Consider the following 18,991-nt stretch of genomic DNA (forward strand, 5'->3'; position numbering starts at 1 on the left):
AACAGACTTTAGTTACACAAACATACTGCAGCACTAATAAGTCTGCACATTTTTCTGGAAAAACGATCTCACCACAATATTTAGTAGCTGTTCTTGACTTTATTACGATCTTCATCAGTTCCTGTTCAATTTAATTCATTTCAAATATCCACATCAAGGATTTCTCCTCCATGTTGTGCATACGAGTTCATATTGAAATATACCCTAATAAATAGTTAACAAACAAGTTATCCTACATATTAAAGCAGATTTAGTATTTCCCTTTCTTTACACATTCTTACACCATCATTAAACATTTCCTATGTGACATAAAGGTGTCAAACTACTTTCTTTGGCTCACTATCACCCTGTGGTCTTTATTTGCCTAACACAACCGCCCCACGGCCGAAGATGTTATGTAAATGTGGACTAGAGGGATTGCTGCTACTTGCCGGGGTGTTGTTGGCAGATATTTGTCCTGCAGGTGATAATTCCTTTTCAGCGCCTCCTTTAAACCTCCCAATAAACATCCACCAATTAGCTGTGAGCGAGCCTGTCTCCGAAAACTAAAGGAATTAAAGCAAATCCACGCATGTATTAACACATCCACAACATCTGCATTTCCTCGCACATTCATGAAGCCACAGGTAACAGTGAGAAGGCAAATCAGAAGTTTGTGTGTGGTTTAGACTGTGGATTCAAGTTGAATCCAGAGAGAAAGAGTGCTCAGTGAAATAACAAAAGTTTTAAAACATGCTCAGGAGTATTCCCCAAGCAGCGGAAGGGCCTTTAAATTTTACATTTCATAATCTAAGCCTCTTGACAGGACAAAGGAGTGTGGAGACAGATGCAAGGCCAATCGTTTGCAAATCCCCGGAGGATGCTGTTTCTCCATCAGCACATAACCCTTTTTTCACAGCATGGGCGACACTCTCAAAGTGTCTGTTTCACATCAAAGAGGACGTGCCTGAAACGGTGACATTGATTAATGCATTCAAAACATCCCATCCTCAGCCTGTCGCCTCACCTTTTTACAAAGCACAGTGAACGGAAGATAAGACATACCGGAGGAGACAACTTTAGAGCCGGCAGTTCAAATGTATTCATGGAGCTCCCTCTGTTGGATGGAGCGGGCCTCGGACAATTCAGAGTCACACTCACATATTTAAAGTTTTAACAGTAGGCTATTTACAAAGAGCGGTTTGATAAGATAAATGGGATGTTAATTTTAACAACAAGGAAGGAGCAGACAAGATCAATATGACTGATACGTGGAACCACAGTAGCTGCATGGAGAAAGGTGAGTGTTAAAACTTTGCAAACTTTCTGATTTGACTAAAAGAAAAAGTGCCAAAAATAAAACGAGCTCTGAGAAGTCTATTTCCCGATAAGATTTAAACAATTCATACAATAATATGAAAAGTAAGAGGATTCCGTGAATGTGAAGTTTTTTAAAACAGTTGGAATTTCGTTAAAATTTGTTTTTTATCAACAAAAATTCTATAAAGAGATTAGATATCTAAACAACAGATCCAATTTACGCAGATAGGATGTCATGTTAAGGACGTCTTGTAAAGTAGCCTATAGCGCAGTTGTTATCTTTCAGATTTTCTCACATATAGCCTTTAGGCCACACTTGGTTATGTGTTGTAACCTATAAATATAATAGTAATAACTCTCCGGGTGGAACAATAGCCTCATGGCAGACAAAGCGTGTGAAAACTGGCACTCCCTCACAATAAGTCTAAAATATACATCTATGTATTTTCTATAGCCTACATCACTCTGGCAAAATAGTTTTTCTGTTGGCATTCAGCAATACATTTTACCATCATTATTTAAAAATGATCGTGGGACTTTCATGCCGGCCGATTAATGCAGGCGAATTGTTCGTATTTTAATTGAAATGTTTTAAATGCCAAAATGAGGCAACTATGCATAATTTCTAATTTATAAATGTATTATCAGCTAAAACTAACAAATAGCTTAAAGTTATAATTTGAATTGAGACAATCATATGTGCATATTGAAAACAGTATGGGGCTCAATTATCTGTAATTCATTAAGTTTAATATTATTCACATGAAGATCTGTTAAAAAAAATACAAAGACAGTCGTTCTAAAAAAATTTCATTGACCTCAAGTTTAGATTTAAAAACGTCTTCATCATCCTAAATTGTTTGTTGAAATTCTAAATGGCCAATGAAAAAATATACTATGTATATATGTATATATATATATACTATAATAAAATATATATTTCACTGCATTGTGTCAATAATAAAGGGAAGCTCTAGCAGCTATAGACTTAACATTTAGAACCAAATTGTGTGATTACAAAAGTGACTATTGGTTTGCAATTCTAAAGACAATATAACTGTTGGTGATAATGGTTACACTTTAGAGCCATCAAACATGACTGTAAGTTTAGTAATTTACTAAATATCCTTCCGGACGAGTAGGCCTATGTTTTTTTATTTTATCTCTCAAAGTGAAGCAGCCTGTTATTTATGAATTTTCCAATTCATTGCGCGATAATGGCATTTTTAAATCTTATATTTAGGCCTATTAGAAATATAGGCCTATTATAAGATTATAAACTGTTATTTTGTGCATCTCAAAAAACGTTCTGTAGGCCTATATGAATACAAACTAAATGCAAACAAATAGGCTACTTTCAGCAACTGTTAGGCCTGGATGCCTGCAGTCTATATTTCTAATAAAAAGTAGACCCCTTGTGGTTATAAAGGGAAATAGATGCAGAAAGCTTAACGTGTCTGTCAGCCTGCACTGCCCGAGCGCACGGAGTGGGAGGCGGCAACCTGCACCGACAATCACACACACTCCCTCGTAGTTGTTAGCTGTTTGTTCTGGTCGGAGGAAGACATCAAGGCGCCGCAGAAAAAAATGGAAAATGAGAGTAAGAGGAAGATGAAGGAGAGATTTGGCCTGAGGCGGGACATCTTTAAGGAGTTCCTGGCGGAATTTCTAGGGATATTTGTCCTGATAGTGAGTACCTCCCTCTGCACCTGTCATCCAGCTTAAACAGCCGCTTTAAAGCTTTGAACCAGTATGCTAATAAGGTGTCAAACTGGGTCTCCAGGGTCTCTGACTGCTGTCTCTCATATTCTCTGTCTCTATTAATAGATAGTATATTCTGGGAATAACAGACTTCTCTTTGATGTGCTACAGCTGTAATTTGCTCCTGACAATCATAACAAGATGTGACTGATGTGGGACTGTTTTTCTTCCTCACAACTTCTCTAGAAGTGCAATGTAACATAAAATATGAATCATTATAACTGTAATAAGTCATTGTCTCTCAGTTATGAGGTTATGGGAGAAAAAAACATGGGATTAAATTGATTATGGCAAATGATCAGCTCACTTTGCAGTACAGAGTTGTATCATTGTTTTTTCTGTTTCCTGAGCGTTCCTTAAAAGAGCTGCCTGCTTTTCAGTTATTATGTGCTCCTAATCTGGACTGCCCTTGCCTCCACCTGTCACCCCACTGAGTCCACTTTAATGCATGTGATGCCACATCAGAGGAGTGATGCAGCTTTCCCAACACTTTTTTTGTGGTCTGAATTACTTCTGCATTTTACCTAGTAAGTGGGGGATTCATTATTTTATTTCCAGGCTCCAAGTAGGACAAATTGTCTGTGGCAGTCGGAGGCTGTTGGTGGACAAGAGGGCTAGTGTTAATGGCGGGTATAATTGGAATAATTAAAAACAATGAGTCTCTCTACCTCCACCCTTTGTGTTTTTGTTCTTGTCTGTGTCCCAGCTCTTTGGATGTGGTTCAGTGGCCCAGACGGTGCTGAGTAAAGGGGCTCTCGGGGAGCCCTTAACAATCCATGTTGGTTTCACTCTGGGAGTCATGATGGCTGTCTACATTGCAGGGGGAGTGTCAGGTAAAAGTTGCCCACATGTTGTATGGACACACAGCTCACATTCATTACAATATTAAATCATTAACTTTCTTAACTCTTGCAACTAATGATTATTTCCATTATCAATTATTCTGCAGATTAATCGGACACTAAAATGTCAGAAAATTATAAAAACAAAAAATTCCAGTTTCCAAGGCATTGCCAGGTTCTCAGTGAAAGAAAAACAAGGAAATCATAAGTATTTGATATTTGGGCCTGTAAAAAGCCACAAACTCAGGCTGGTAACAAAGGTCGTCACTCAGTGTTTGTCTGTGGTGGAGATGCGATCTTTGGTCGTGGATGTCTGGCTGTCTCTTTGCTCTTACAGTACAACAAAGATTGAGAACATTGCCTACTGATCTAGATAAAGTAATGGCCTATGAAGACCAGTGTAGACCTTTATTATGGACTTGCAGCGTTACATAATGGAAAGCGTTCAACATATAGTAACCACTTTTCTTGTCTAGAAGGCAAGAATTACTGAAACTAATGGAGTGTGTTTTTCTGGAGATTAGACTATGTTGTAATTACGGTCTCTAATGGGCTGATTTTCAGTGTAGTGTCAGTGTGCTTAAGTTCTGGAGATATTGTGTCTTAATGTACAAATGGGACATTGGATACATTCTTCCAGGATTACAGCAAGAAGAGGCCTCTGTGCTTTGCCAGCAATGATAGGGACAGGAAAGAATAGTTAAATGTCACAGTGCTTCTCATGGGCTTGCTGAGCCAAAATGGTGAGTGTGCATTTATCAGCAATGAAGGGATCCATTATGTCGAAGGTTGCGTTGAGCAGGCTTCATAGAGTTAGACAGATAAATAGATAGATAGTTTGACATTTTAGCTTTAAATTACTGTAACAATCGCTAAAAGATGGCGACCTCGCGGCCGTCTGTACCCAGGTCATAGTCACAGTTTGTCGTCTACGCTGAATAGAAGCAGGGGAAGTATTTGGGCAGGGGGAGATTTTCAGTTCTACTACTTTCCAGACCCTGTTATTTATAAAAAATGAAATAAAAATATAACCTTTCTTCCACATGATTATAACTTTCTAAGTTTATGTGTAGATGTTGTTGCATGATCTACAAAATAAGTTACTAAAAGCAGCTTGTTTATACACTGTACATTACACATTATGGTTGCATGTCAGTTTGTAACAAAGTGGGAATCATCTTACTGTCCAACATATAACTGTGAAGCTGGCAATGGTAATGTTAGCCACAATAATATTCCATAACATACCATACATTGCAGAGCGACCATAGAGTATGTAAGCTGTGTCCCGCTTCAACAATTCAATAGCATTGTTGTCAGAGAAGATAGTATTTCAACTTAGTATGTTTCCTTAATAGCCTATCTCATGACACATTGTGATAATTTTTTGATTTAATACAGTAAATATATTATATATCGGACCTTTAAGTTACAGCCAGTTGACATTTAGTTTAGCTTAGCATAAAGACTGAAACAGGGGGAAACAGCTACACCTACCAGCACCTCTAACGCTCATTCATTTATTACCACCAAGAGAGGTTTAGAGTAATTTTTGCACTTTTGGTTTTTGTAAGGATTAAAAAACAAGATCTAACTTGTTAGTTAGTGAGCTTCAGAGGTGCTGGTAGGTGGATTTTGTTACCTTTGGACAGAGACAGGCAAGCCGATTCTCCCTGTTTCCAGTCTTTGTACTAAGCTAAACTAACCAGCTCCTGGCCCAAGCTACATATTTACAGCAAGAGAGTGGATTCAATCTTCTCATCTAAATCTCTGCAAGAAAGCAAATACCTGTATATGCACTTTAAAACCTTAAAAAGTCCATGCCATACAAACTTTGTAACTAAACAGTTTTGGTATGACAAAAAGTCTTCTGTGCCATATGTTTAGTCCATCAGTGATTTGGGGGAACTAATATATTTTGTGTATTTAGAGAGATTTAAAATTAATCAGTGAGAATAGAGAGAGAGAGAGAGAGAGAGAGAGAGAGAGAGAGAGAGAGAGAGAGAGAGAGAGAGAGGAAAAAGCAGAGTGAAACAGGCTTTTCATCTCTATCTCATTTAGGATGGCTGTTGTTGTTGGTCGTTCTGATAGTGTTACAGTGTTACTTGTGCTACATGTTTAATGAGAAGAGTTGTAGCTTCAGAGGAATAGCAGAAAAGCCTGAGGACAAGGAGGTTAATATATGGAGAGCTTTTGCTGCATGACTGGGCCATTCAGCCCCGGGGTCCACAGCACAGTGGGAAGCTTCTGTCCAACGACATCTCTGAAGATGATCATAGGTATTGGACTAATGAGCTTTACTGGGGCATGGGTCTCTGGAGAGGAGGGGGTCAGGTGTGACAAGCTTGGCTTACTAGGCTTCCCTGGCAGGGCGGCCCCATAGGAGAAGAAAACACAATTGTTTTCACTTTGTAGTCACAGATTTTAGATGACAGTGTACCGTAAGTGTGACACATCATGGTCACTCTAATGACCTGCAGTCTACGTGTGCCTTAAGCAGATTCAGGCAGATTATGTCAGATGCAATTCAGACAGGCCGGTCTGGCTGGTTGTCTTAGTCAGTGTTTGTGAACAGGATGGGGAGATTAACAATGGGCGCATGGCTGATACCCCCAGTGGTGTTACCACAGAGAGGTCAAAGCCAAGATCCCAGAGTGTTAAATAAATGACCCCACACTGTCATCACAGCCCAGTAACATTTGGCTGGAATGTGTTCAAACACGACCTCTTAAAGACAATGTAGAATATAGTAAAACCGACTATGGTGACACACAAACCCAATGCTCTTTGTTTGAAGATATCCTGCAAGTTTTGAAAGAATGAGCTCTAGAGGGTTTGAACACAGGCACTAAATCAGACAGCCTGTGTTTCAATCCACTGAACTTAGCTTACTTTATCTCGTAAGAGAAGACACAAGAGACTTTTAAAATGCTTGGCCACAAATGTTTGACATTTGATTTAGAGCTGAAATGATTAGTGAATTAATCAATCGACAGAAAAATAATTGGCAGCTATTTTGATAATCAATTATTATTAAAAGAAGAACATCAATTTTACACATTAAATTCTTGGGGAGTACTACTGCATGTGTGAACAAGTGATGTCACGATTTAATTAAATTCAGTGTCGGTTGCAAGTTAGCGACGTTGAGGCTTAAAGGCGCTGACACACCAACCCGATTATCGGCCGTTGGACACTCTGGCGAGGTTGGTGACTCGAGTCTGTTTGGTGTGTTCCGTGCCATCGTCAGTCGGAGGAGTGGTCGGCTTTAATTTGACTTGTTGAATCGGCCAGTGGGTAGTCAGACTCAATGACCAATCTGATTGGTGAAGTGCTAGCCCTTGACTAGCGAATCAGTGCACTTATATTAAAACACTTACTGGAAATGACGAGCAGGAAGAGCGTGACGAACGCCTTGCAAAATCTTTAAAACTGTCCTTTGTCGATCAAAAAAACAGACAGATTTAGCAACTGTATGGCCTTTTTCTCGCTTAAAATGTTTTCAGAAACACGTTTCGGTGAACTATTTTCGTAAAATACTATATTGTATTCCGAACGAGCTGCTATTATGGTCAGCTTTGAAAAAGAAGCCAGAGCCAGACCCATGTGACGCGTTCGTCATCTCGATTTTCATTTTTTGGGCGATAATACAGATTAGCGCCGTCTGCTGTTATGGAGACGTATTACGTCTTGCGCACGCGCAGAACGTACACTCAAGTCGGCGTCGCTTTGGTGTGTTCCGAGGCACTTTTTGGACCGACAGGAGCCGAATGATCAGTCTGACTGCTTTTTCTGCCGACGGTCAGCCGTCGGGTTGGTGTGTCAGAGCCTTAAGACTAGCCTACAACTTTGAAAATGAGGAATTAGAAAGAGGTGAGCCTACAAAACCTCTGTCGTCCGCTCCTCATCTCTGCTTGAGTCTAGCGGCTCGGCTTCAGCATAACACATCTGAACAAGGAAGAAAGAAAGATATGTGGAAAAGATCTCTGGATTTTGCAGACTTGATTGTTATCCACTGTGAGTCCAACAGTGTTATAGCAGTCCAATGTTAAATTGTTGGAGTACTCCTATAAATCATTTATCAAGCAAAAATAAGGAACATTTTCTAAATCCAACTTCTCAAATGTGACAATTCTCTGCTTTTCTTTGTCTTATGTGATAAAAAAAAAAACTGTGGAACTGTTGGTCAGACAGGGCTTTAGGAAGTTGTGATGAGCTTTTTTCACCATTTTCTGACATTTTATAACAACCTATATCATTGTATGGTTTGGAGGAGTTATTGCTTCCATTAGTTGTTGTTGATACTAGATGTTGCTGATCTTTTTTGTTGCATTGTTCCAGGAGCCCACGTGAACCCTGCAGTCTCTCTGGCCATGGTAATCCTGGGGAAGCTTCCTCTGAAGAAGTTTCCTGTGTATGTGGTGGCACAATTCCTGGGGGCTTTTGCTGGATCCTGTGCTGTCTATGGGTTGTATTATGGTGGGTGTAAATGTGTAAATGTCACTACCAGAAAACTGTCTCAGAAAGGATTACTAGGTTATCTAGATAACCTTTCAAAGGAAACCTAGAACCCCATCAAGTCTGAAACATTGACTGAAGTGAGATTATCTGGCTAATTTACTAATCCTGCTTCATGAGAGAACCCCCTGTATTTGTTAAAAACAAATATGCCTCTGCAAAGAGTCTTCCCTATTTGATCTGGATACTGTTTTTATGTCTGATTTATTAGCTTGTTAGTGATACTTGTATAAACCATTGATTATCTTTGTTGTATTTTCTTTTCCGCAGATGCTTTGATGGAATATACCAATGGAGAATTTGCTGTTACTGGTGCAAATGCTACAGCCAACATATTTGCATCCTATCCTGCAAAACATCTCTCAGTCCTAAATGGGTTTGTTGATCAGGTGGGGCTTAAGACTAACTTGCAAGTAATTTACCTTGAAAAATATACTATGATATACACATGGATAATAATACTTTAACCAGTTTATACAAACTGCCTGATAACATGTAAGTAAAAGCTTTGGAGGCCGTTTGCCCCCTTTTTATATGGAATTATTGATGTCAGTGGGATTTTCCAACATGATTCTGTGTATATGGAAGCCACTAGAGCATGCAGAGATGCATGTGAGCATGCAGTGCATTTAGTGCAGTCATGGATGATAGTAAGCATAAATAGACATGAGAGTTGTTTGCTGATGTATGAACAATTCTGCTCCGATGCTGAGAATAACTAGCATCTGTTCTGGATGTGTAGGCGAGATGCACATGGTTGTTTATGTATTTGTGAAGACATTAAGACATTAAGACATTAAAAATTTTTTTGATCATACACATTTTAGGTACATTCACATTCATAAGAGATTGTGTTTTAGATGAAAACTTAGTATTGTGTGTCTTAAAGGTAAACTATGCAGGAATTTCCTAAAAACAATATATAGACTAATACAAAAGTAATCCCTCTCAATCATCAATTTTGACCCACTAGAAGTGTGTGTCTGTTTCTGCAGAGCCCCTGCCCTCTGCCTGTATTTTATTATTTTCTTCTTATGTTGCTGTGTTCGGGATGTTTCTGGACGCCAAAAAAACACAAATGTAGGGAGGCCAAACGGCAAGTGGACAAAGCTCATTCCAAAATGAGAGTGAATCTGAGTTTGGCTTTCACTTTCGCTGCCGTATGTGATGCTGCAGATGGTACACTGGGCTGTGCTCTGGCAACCATCAGGGGACGTGTGCTTCTGGTGTCGTTGAGCCAGGGGATGAGGGGCTGACTTTAGCGACAATCCCTGCATAGTATGCCTTTAACCCGTTATATTTCTAAATAAAATCATGATTTACCCCAACGTTTACAATTCATTACTGATGTTAAGAAAGCAGCTACACCATCAGACACTTTATAATTCACTTTCAGTTGTTATGTAGAGATATGACTAGACCTGTCAATGCATTTGAGAGTAACAGCAAATAAATGGTTATATTTGGTAATGGGCATTTGGAATAAAGACCGTTTGTCTTTAAATGGTCAAATCAGTAAAATTAGACAATATATATATATATATTTTGATAATTTGTTTATAATGTGAAATATACAGCCATATGGAGCTGTGTAGTAAAGCTGCCTTAGACAGACAGGAAAGGGGAAGCCCCATAATAAGCTTAGACAAAATCACATAGGACAGACGTCACCACAGCAGACGAAGTAACTCAAAAACAACATAAAGAGTAATATGCTCTTTTATTTTTATCAAAGAACTGTATGTAGTCTTGAATTTTGTTAATATTAATACTAATTGACTGATGCTTTTGTTTTTAAGGTAATTGCAACTGCTGCGCTGATCCTGTGTATCCTGGCCATCACAGACAGGAAGAATATTGGTGCTCCAAAAGGCATGGAGCCTCTGTGCATCGGCCTGATCATCATGGCCATCGGAGTGTCTATGGGTCTGAACTGCGGCTATCCAATCAACCCGGCACGAGACCTTGGCCCACGGTTCTTCACGGCTGTGGCCGGGTGGGGGATGGACGTATTCAGGTAATTTTACTGATAAAGAAACAAAAGGTGCCTGTCATCACCCATAAAGTACAATATTTGAAAAATGCAAACATGAAGGAGAGAGTTTAAAAGTTTCTAATATCCAGGGCTATGTTGGGATTATTTTCAGAAAGATGGAAGACAGTTTTGTCGCCTGCCTGAGAGAACTAGAAGTCCATTATTTACTGATGCTCTCACTCTCACCAGTGCCTGAGACGTAGTAGATGTGTTATGTAAGAAACTTTGTGTTTAACCAAGTGGCTGCTCCATCTCTGCTCTCTTGACAATATGAATTAATATTTTAAAGACCATTCGTGGATTTCCTGCATTTTGAAAAAGGGCTCTGGGATTTGAGTGAACAGGGAGAGATTCCATGCACATAAATATGAAATATTCATTGCTTCATTACTGAAGTGGCACAATTATATGATCCTCATTCTCTCTTTTGTTCCTTTTATTCTCTATCTCTATTATGTATACTTACTGATATAAATGTATTTAACCAGTTATTTAAGTTATTTAGTTTTATATACAGTATAATTTAAGTGTCATATTTTACTGAGAGACATCCGGATATGCTTGATCACTTCAACCACTGTAAAGTGCAACCGCAATTTAATAAAACAAAAAGCGTTTCATCATCACACAGTGAAGGAGCCATGTCACAAGATGTACATTTCAGATACTGTCTGCATGTTGCAAACACGAGAGGGGACAAGGTGCATCTCTGACTCACTTTCAATTTGGACTTTGTCAAGAATGCAAACAAAGCTGAATGTTACATCAGCTGTGTCAAACATACGGCCCTAAGGCCAGAACCAGCCAAAGGGTCCAATCAGGACCATTGGATGACTTTGCAAAGTGTTAAAAATTGCAAAGAAGTCATTCATTTCAATTTTTCAATCAAATGCAGTGCTATTCCTATTTGTCAGCTGGGGGTGGCGTTGTCCTAATAAGAGTAGCAGGCCCTATGTTGGATAGGCCTACGTTATTCATGCTATGGGACACAACACCGTCAAGCGTAAGCTAGGCTACTGTTTTTGCAGGAGCCAACGGTGGAAAATGTCTTTGTCAAAAAGGAGAAGCATGGACACAAGTTTCTATTTCTTCACAGAGGTAAATGGGAATCCAGTGCTTGGTATGCTCCACTATCATCATGGCAATGGTTTTACTGTTTTGGCCCACTTGAGATGAAATTAGGCTGTATGTGGCCCATGAACTGAAATGAGTTTGACACCTTTGCATTACATGTATACTTAATGGCTCACAACAGCATACTTTGTATACTTTGCTCCTACAGGATACCTCCTGGAACATTTCCAAAATCTACAAACACATATAGGCTGGATAAGCAAAGGCTAAATGTGGTTGTACTATTTTGTGATGTGGACATAAGTTCTCTCTGAAGTCAAGTCTATTTTCCAGTATCTTGATTTATGCTTTAACCCTCTGAGGACAAAAGACGCACCGGCGAGTCCAAACGATGTTTGACAACAGTCCTACTCAAAAAGCGATGATGCAAAATTCCATTTCATTTTTTATTAACTATTTTATTAATATATTAAGCTACTTTTGTGAACCCAAGACTTTTGTAAACTCATTTCAAGCACCAAAACAATTGAGTGTAGGTATGATTTCTCAAGAGATTAGCGAACCCCAACTTTTCAGCTTTAGGGCCAAAATATCTCTTTACACATTGCTCTGGAACAAATTATGGCCTCGCTTTACAGAAAGCTGAGTTTGTTCTGAATATTTTGGTATGAAACACACAGGGATCAGTTATATGCAAATACCCTTAAAATGTGAATTTAAAAAGAAATGTAAAATGCCCTTAGACCTCAGATGATTAATTATCTGAGGCAAAGTAGTAGTAATGTGAACCTTTGAAAGTTGGAACTCATTTCTGTGGTCGTCTTTATCAGGCTCCAAGGATAACAACATTGGTTGGTCGGTGACTCTGTCAGTTGGACGGACTCTTGTGCCCGCTCTGAGGCTATTTTTCCCAAAATCTCTGTGACACTGACAGGGCATCCAAAGCTGGTTGCCTTTTAGGAATTGATCTCATCCACCCCTGGCACCTTTCCATAGAGGAGCTTTTTCACTAACTGATGAACTCTGCCAATGAGATACTGTCGGCTCAGAGCTTCCAGATCTTCCCAGGTCACGTTTAGTTTCTCAAAGTTTTTCTTTTCACCAATTTCCCCAGATGAAGTCAGTGCTGTCTTTGCTGAGAACATATAGTTCTGTTTTCTGCAGAGATGACGAAAGGTTTACCAGAATGTCTTTGAGGTGCTCAACAGATGTTCTCTGTAGCCTCTCAAACTCTATACTGGGGCTTTCACAGACATACAACCTTAGAAATTGCAACCTTTTTGGCTTGATGATGGGTCTCTGAAGCCTTATTTCTATAGCCTTCACTGCCTTATTTGACCTTTTTAACTAGTAAATCAAAGCTTTTCTTTCACACATGTTGTTTGTCTTTGCCCTCAGTGCCCTGTTTGTCACTTGGCCCTGCCCTGGTCCTTTGTTTTTAACCCCTGCCCTCAAAAGTGTCTGTGCATATCCCTGCTGAAATGCATTAAGAGTGGAGAATATGTGGCCATCAAACTCGGTACAAGCAGTACAGCTTGGATAAGGTACAGCTTAGAGGGTTTTAAAAAAAGTAGTTCTTGCTTTACCTTATTTGACCATAACATAAAGTGATTGAAGGCAGTCTAAAGGCTTGCTATGGGACAGATACTGTTTCTCTCTGTCTCTATGCCGCAGTTGTAACTACCACCAGATGGCTCATATAACTTTATAGATATGAAGCAAGATTGTTTTAATGCACATATAAGCCCTTGGTATTATCAGGTTCATTTGATACATAAAGTGTGTTCTAAATCTGACATAATCTTTTACATTTATGAGATAAATACAACAGCTTCAAATGCAGTCAGATCCATTAGAGGGCGGCAATTGGCTCCATATAATGTCCACATGGCGTCAATGTGACCCACTGTCTCCTGGCCTTATCATCTTAGCTGTGGCCATAGATTAAAGTCTATAATCCAGCCGCCTCCCATCTATTTCCTGAACGCCTACACAAGAGAGATGACCCGATCAGATGCTTGTTTACTTTCATGCTGGTGCATTAGCTCTGTTAACTGAACTGTTGGCTCCTAACAGCCACATTGATCAGCAGGACTCTAATCTCCCTCTGGCTCTGTCTGAGGTCAGCCAGAGTGAGAATGAGGACACATGCAGTAGGTCGAACACACAGAGCTCCTTAAGACTTTACTGTAATCTACTACAGTAATCTGTACTACAGTATAACTCGCCTCTGGTAGGATGATACATACAGATAGGAAAGGCAGTGTACATTATTTCATTCAAAAGAGTACTGCAGCAGTATTTCTATAAAATTGAGGAATTTGCGAGAGACAGATTAAAAAAAGAATGGTTAAAAGTGAAGCAGAGGTCAAAGTATCCTGACCTTTAGTGTCTGGTATGGGTCAAACTGGAGCCTACACTTCCTACACATAATGCAACTCAATAGTCTTTTATTATTTCATATAAGAGTAACCATAATTACGAGTTTTACATCCAAGTTGTAATTATGATTGGATAATTTATGTGAAAGCGCTGATATATATCTGACCTGGTGCTTAATAAATTATAATAATGTGTCAGCACCATAGACTGTTTAAAGGTCAGTACAAGTGTCTGAAACCAAACCAACATGGATGCCTCATGTCAGCCAAAATCTACCATTCAAGGTAATTAGGTAAAAGAATAGGTCAACATTTTGGGAAATATGCTTATTGCAGAGAGTATGATCAGATTATGAGAACCTCATGTCAATACAGTAAACATAAAGCTAAGGACAGCATCCGATTAGCTTAGCACAAAGAGCAGAGACTTCTGGAAGTTACTGTGAGAGACCAAAAAGTAAGTTCCAGAGGCTTCCTACAACTTGTTTCAACACTTCCGTTTTAATCAGAAGACACATTAAGCACAAACAACTAGTCAGCAATATGTGAAATTTATTTCTATTTTTTTACATACAGCGGGGAAAGTAAGTATTGAACACGTCAACATATTTCTCAGTAAAGATATTTCTGATGGGGCTATTGGCATGACATTTTCACCAGCTGTCAGTAACAACCCAAGTAATCCACACATACAAAGATATCAAAACAAATAACTCCATAAATTAAGTTGTGTGTAATAAAGTTAAATGACACAGGGAAAAAAGTATTCAACACACTTGCTGAAATTTATTTAATACTTGGTAGAAAAGCCTTTGACAGCTGCAAGATGCCTCCTGTATGAAGAAACTAGTCGCACAAATTGCTCAGCTTTGATTTTTGCCCATTCTTCCACACAAATGGAAAAAAAGGTTCTGGGGGCATCTTCTATGAACCTCTTCTTTCCAGAGGTTTTCAATTGGATTCAAGTCAAGTGATTGACTGGGCCATTCTAACAGCTTAATTTTCTCTTTCTCTGAAACCAATTGGGAGTTTCCTTGGCTGTGTGTTTGGGATCATTGTCTTGCTGAAATGTCCACCCTCGTTTCATCTTCAGCATCCTGGTGGATGGCAGCAGATTCTTATCAAGAATGTCACGGTACATTTCTCCATTCATCCTTCCTTCAATTATATGAAGTCTGCCAGTGCCAGATGCTGAAAAACAGCCCCACACCATGATGCTCCCACCTCCAAACTTCACTGTTGGTATGGTGTTTTTAGGATGATGTGCAGTGCCATTTCTCCTCCAAACATGGTGTATGCTATGACAGCCAAAGAGTTCAATTTTGGTCTCATCTGACCAGATTATATTCTCCCAGTATGTCATTGGCTTGTCCAGATGTTGTGCAGCAAATTTTAAGCAAGCTTCCACATGCCTTTTCTTGAGCAGTGTAGTTTTGCGTGGTGTCGTGCATAGAGGCCATGGCGGTTGAGTGCATTACTAATTGTTTTCTTTGAAACAACTGTACCTGCTTCTTCCAAGTCTTTCTGAAGATGTCCGCGAATGGTCCTTGGTTCTTCGACAACTCTTCTAAATATTCTATGGACTCCTCTGTCAGAAATCTTGCGAGGAGCACCTGGTCGTGGCCAGTTAATGGTGAAATGATGTTCTTTCCACTCCCGGATAATGGCCCCAACAGCGCTCACGGGAACTTTCAGAAGTTTAGATATTCGTCTGTAACCAATGCCATCCATATGTTTTTCTACAATATGTTTGTGAAGGTCTTGGGACAGCTCTTTGCTTTTACCCATCATGAAATGCTTCTTGAGTGACACCTTGGTAATGAGAATCCTTTTATAGGCCATCAATTAGGACTAATCCAGCTGATATTAATTTGCACTAATAGGGGACAGGATTGCTTCCTAAATACTGACAGATTTCAGCTGGTTTATTGGCTTCCCATGCATTTTTACACCCCTTTTTCTTCATGTGTTCAATATTTATTCCCATTATCATTCCACTTTATTACACATAACTTTTGTCATGGACATACATGTTTTGATTTCTTAACATCTGGTGACAATTTAATTCCAATAGCCCCATCGGAAATATATTTACTGGGAGAAATGTTGACGCGTTCAATACTTATTTTCCCCGCTGTACATTTAAATATTTTTCATAACAAAACGTATTTTGATCAAACTTGCCTGGATAGGCCAGTGAGTAAAGTGGGCAGGCCATTACCGCCCTGGCCCATTACTGACTACGCACCTGCTTTGGACAGCCAGGCTAGGGGTTTCCCTCGGTCTCTGGTCTATATACAGTCTGTCCAGTCTGTGCTTACCTAAGCTAACTGGAAGCTGGCTTAGCCTTATATTTATTGTGTAGACATGAGAGTTTTATCAGTCTTCTCATCTAAATCGCAACAAAAAAGCAAAAAGGTGTATTACCCAAAATGTAAAAATGTAAAAATATTCCTTTAAAGGGGCTGTACTCGAAATACTACAAAAATTTGGGCCGGGATTGCCTCCACACATTTCTCACAGACCGTCCCCCAAATACCAAGACACCTTGGGGCGCCTTGGTAGCTCACCTAGTTGAGCGTGCACCCCATGTACCAAGGCTCCGTCCTTACTGCAGCGGCCCGGGTTCAATCCCAATCTGCAGCCCTTTGCTACATGTCGTCCCCCCTCTCTTTCCCTCCTGTCCTGTCCACAGCTGTCCTATCAATTAAAGGCAAAAAAGCCCAAAAAATAAATAAAAAATACCAAGATGCTCTTCGGTATCAGATGCCCTCTGCATCAAGGCACTGACATCACTGGTGAAGTGCCCCAGTATGGCAAAGTTTAAGAAAGGTTTAATTCAGGCTGGATGCTGTGTAAATAATAGTAAAATGTTGTTAAATTGTATTTGTCATAGTTATTAATGTCTATGGGTCATCTTTGCAGAGCTGGAGGTTGCTGGTGGTGGATCCCTGTGGCAGGGCCCATGGTGGGCGGAGCAGTAGGAGCGGGCGTTTACTTCCTGTTCATTGAGTTGCACCACCACGAGCCTGAAAAACAGGAGGAGAACAACGTCCAGGACAAGTATGAAATGATAACTATGAGTTAAGATTTAGAACAAGGGTTGCAGAGCGAAGGAACAATGCAGCTGACTTTTCACCCTCAGAAGGCAAAAATGTTCATTTAGATGAAGCCGTTTTATACATTTATGCAATACAAGTTTTGAGAAAATTTACATTTAATGTTTAATACAAAGCATGTATCTGACTACACAATTTCATAGTAATTTCTAAAATATGCACACGTTTTATGAAGCCTTTAAAGTCTTTTTTGGTAGAAAGACTGGTCTATTTATAGGTTCTCGGTTTTATCTGCCTAAAATATTAAAATTGCTTGATGAACATATTCTCTTTAGACATAAAGATTTTCCTTTAATTCCATGAAATCTATAATGGAGAGTTTCCTCTGCATTGTAGCTATGCAGTACTTTATAGTATCCTATTTCCTAACTGGGATCTTCTCCTGTGGTTGGAAATATTTGCCAAGTTTATGTACAGCATTTTTATTTTTACTACTGTCTACCAAACAAACAGGGTCATTGAGGAAACAGTTGATTTAATGTGGAAATGTAGTAATATATATTACTCTTAGCCAATGTCTTACAGTAATGATGTGTTTGGTGGAGTGACTTCCTTATTCTGTTTGACTTCATCCTTTGCATGTGTGTAAAACAAGTGTGATTGATTGCTTTATCTTGCTTACAGCGTTAGTTTTTATAAAAGGTTTACATAGAAATCCAGCCTTAAATGATTTTACTGGCTTTGCTTACTTTTTCACTCATCTTCATAATTTCGCAGCACACAGACTTGTGTTATATTGCTGGATTACAGATTTACTCGATACACACACCCTTGATATTGAAAAGCCATATGCTTTTGAAGCTTTTGCAAATGTCACTGAAATCCTTGATGAATTGTGTCAGGGCACATGCTGTATCAGGGGCAATATGCAAACACTGACTGTAACTACATTAAAAACTCTTCTGAGCTAAGGTCAAATGTGTAATAAAGCACTTATTTTGGGTGGTTTAGGTTTGGTTCCAATAACAAAGGAACAATACTGCTTGGAAATGTAAAATGGACTGTCCTTTATTAATTGTGTTTTTGTGATTCATAATGCTATGTATCCTGTGAGCACAGAAATGTGAATTTGCAAAGACAAACCCAATGTCAACAGGCCATGTTATAGAATAATATGACTTGTAACTCAGCCTGGAAGACAAAAGGATGCTCATAGACCTATGCTGATGTTATTGTTCTGTCAGTTGAACATTCATTTGTACATACACTAATTGTGAGATTATATTGCACTGCACTAAATGTCATTTTATAACACACGATACTTGTTTGGCAATGTGACAATCACTTAAATCACTTAATGAGTTAATGAGAATTTCTTTTACTTTTGTGAAAAATTGAAGAAGGGTCAGAGGCACAAACATCAAAGAGTGATTTTTCTGAGATTGAACATGCAGTGCATCATCTGGTCCTGACCATTTTAACACTTGTGTAGAGTGCCCGTTATACTTCAACCCCTGTATGTGGCCTACGTTTGAATCAGAATAATTACAGTATGCATGTTTGAAAAACAGTTAAAGGTGTCACTGAAATGTTCAGCTGTTCACTGAAATGGTGTATTTTGTCTCTCCCTGTCACACACTGATGTCAGTGCTTCGGTCTTGAGTGGCAGCCTGTCAGGAAGTAACATTTAACTATTTTTGTCTGTTTTTGTTGTTGTTGCTTATTTGCTTTTTTAAGGTAGTTTCCTAACATTATTTGTCTTTATCTCTCTTAATCAGATATTTTTCTTATTCAGTCGAGTGTATCTTAATGTTGAATAAAGTTTGTTGAAATGATTTGTTTGTTCATACTTGTTACGTAGATTTAAAAAAACTAAAGAAAACATTAAACACACAAAAATGTGATGATATGTATACATAACTATGATGCCTCCCAAAAGGTACCTGTTGCATTTAGAAAACAAAGGGTTAAAAATGAATTATAACCACTACTATTGTAAACAGCCAGAAATGTTTTCTTACT

The 18,991-nt window shown here is 39.0% G+C and overlaps 1 protein-coding gene across 2 annotated transcripts; it reads left to right on the forward strand.

The window, feature by feature from the left end:
- The first annotated feature begins 2,741 nt into the window (after window positions 1–2,741).
- On the forward strand, window positions 2,742–18,804 carry aqp9b (aquaporin 9b). Of its 2 annotated transcripts, XR_004896867.1 has the most exons (7): window positions 2,742–2,988; window positions 3,767–3,893; window positions 8,244–8,381; window positions 8,691–8,809; window positions 10,220–10,437; window positions 16,836–17,195; window positions 17,254–18,804. XR_004896867.1 is itself a non-coding variant. In XM_031314412.2 (6 exons), exons 1-6 carry the CDS (start codon window positions 2,887–2,889, stop codon window positions 16,996–16,998), a joined length of 867 nt encoding a protein of 288 aa, XP_031170272.1. In that variant the 5' UTR covers window positions 2,742–2,886; the 3' UTR covers window positions 16,999–18,804. The 2 variants fall into 2 exon arrangements, 1 of the variants encoding a protein (XP_031170272.1); XM_031314412.2 differs by having other exon boundaries at window positions 16,836–18,804.
- The last annotated feature ends 187 nt before the right edge of the window (window positions 18,805–18,991 follow it).

The sequence above is a fragment of the Sander lucioperca genome, chromosome 3, assembly GCF_008315115.2.
Source record: "Sander lucioperca isolate FBNREF2018 chromosome 3, SLUC_FBN_1.2, whole genome shotgun sequence".
Taxonomy (NCBI): Eukaryota; Metazoa; Chordata; class Actinopteri; order Perciformes; family Percidae; genus Sander; species Sander lucioperca.

Bases quoted from the DNA above. Each gene is read 5' to 3' on its own strand.
- aqp9b (XM_031314412.2), top strand. From the start codon at position 2,887: ATGGAAAATGAGAGTAAGAGGAAGATGAAGGAGAGATTTGGCCTGAGG. The intron at 2,989-3,766 runs GTGAGTACCTCC...TCTGTGTCCCAG, and splicing joins TAGGGATATTTGTCCTGATA to CTCTTTGGATGTGGTTCAGT. The intron at 8,810-10,219 runs GTGGGGCTTAAG...TTTGTTTTTAAG, and splicing joins TAAATGGGTTTGTTGATCAG to GTAATTGCAACTGCTGCGCT.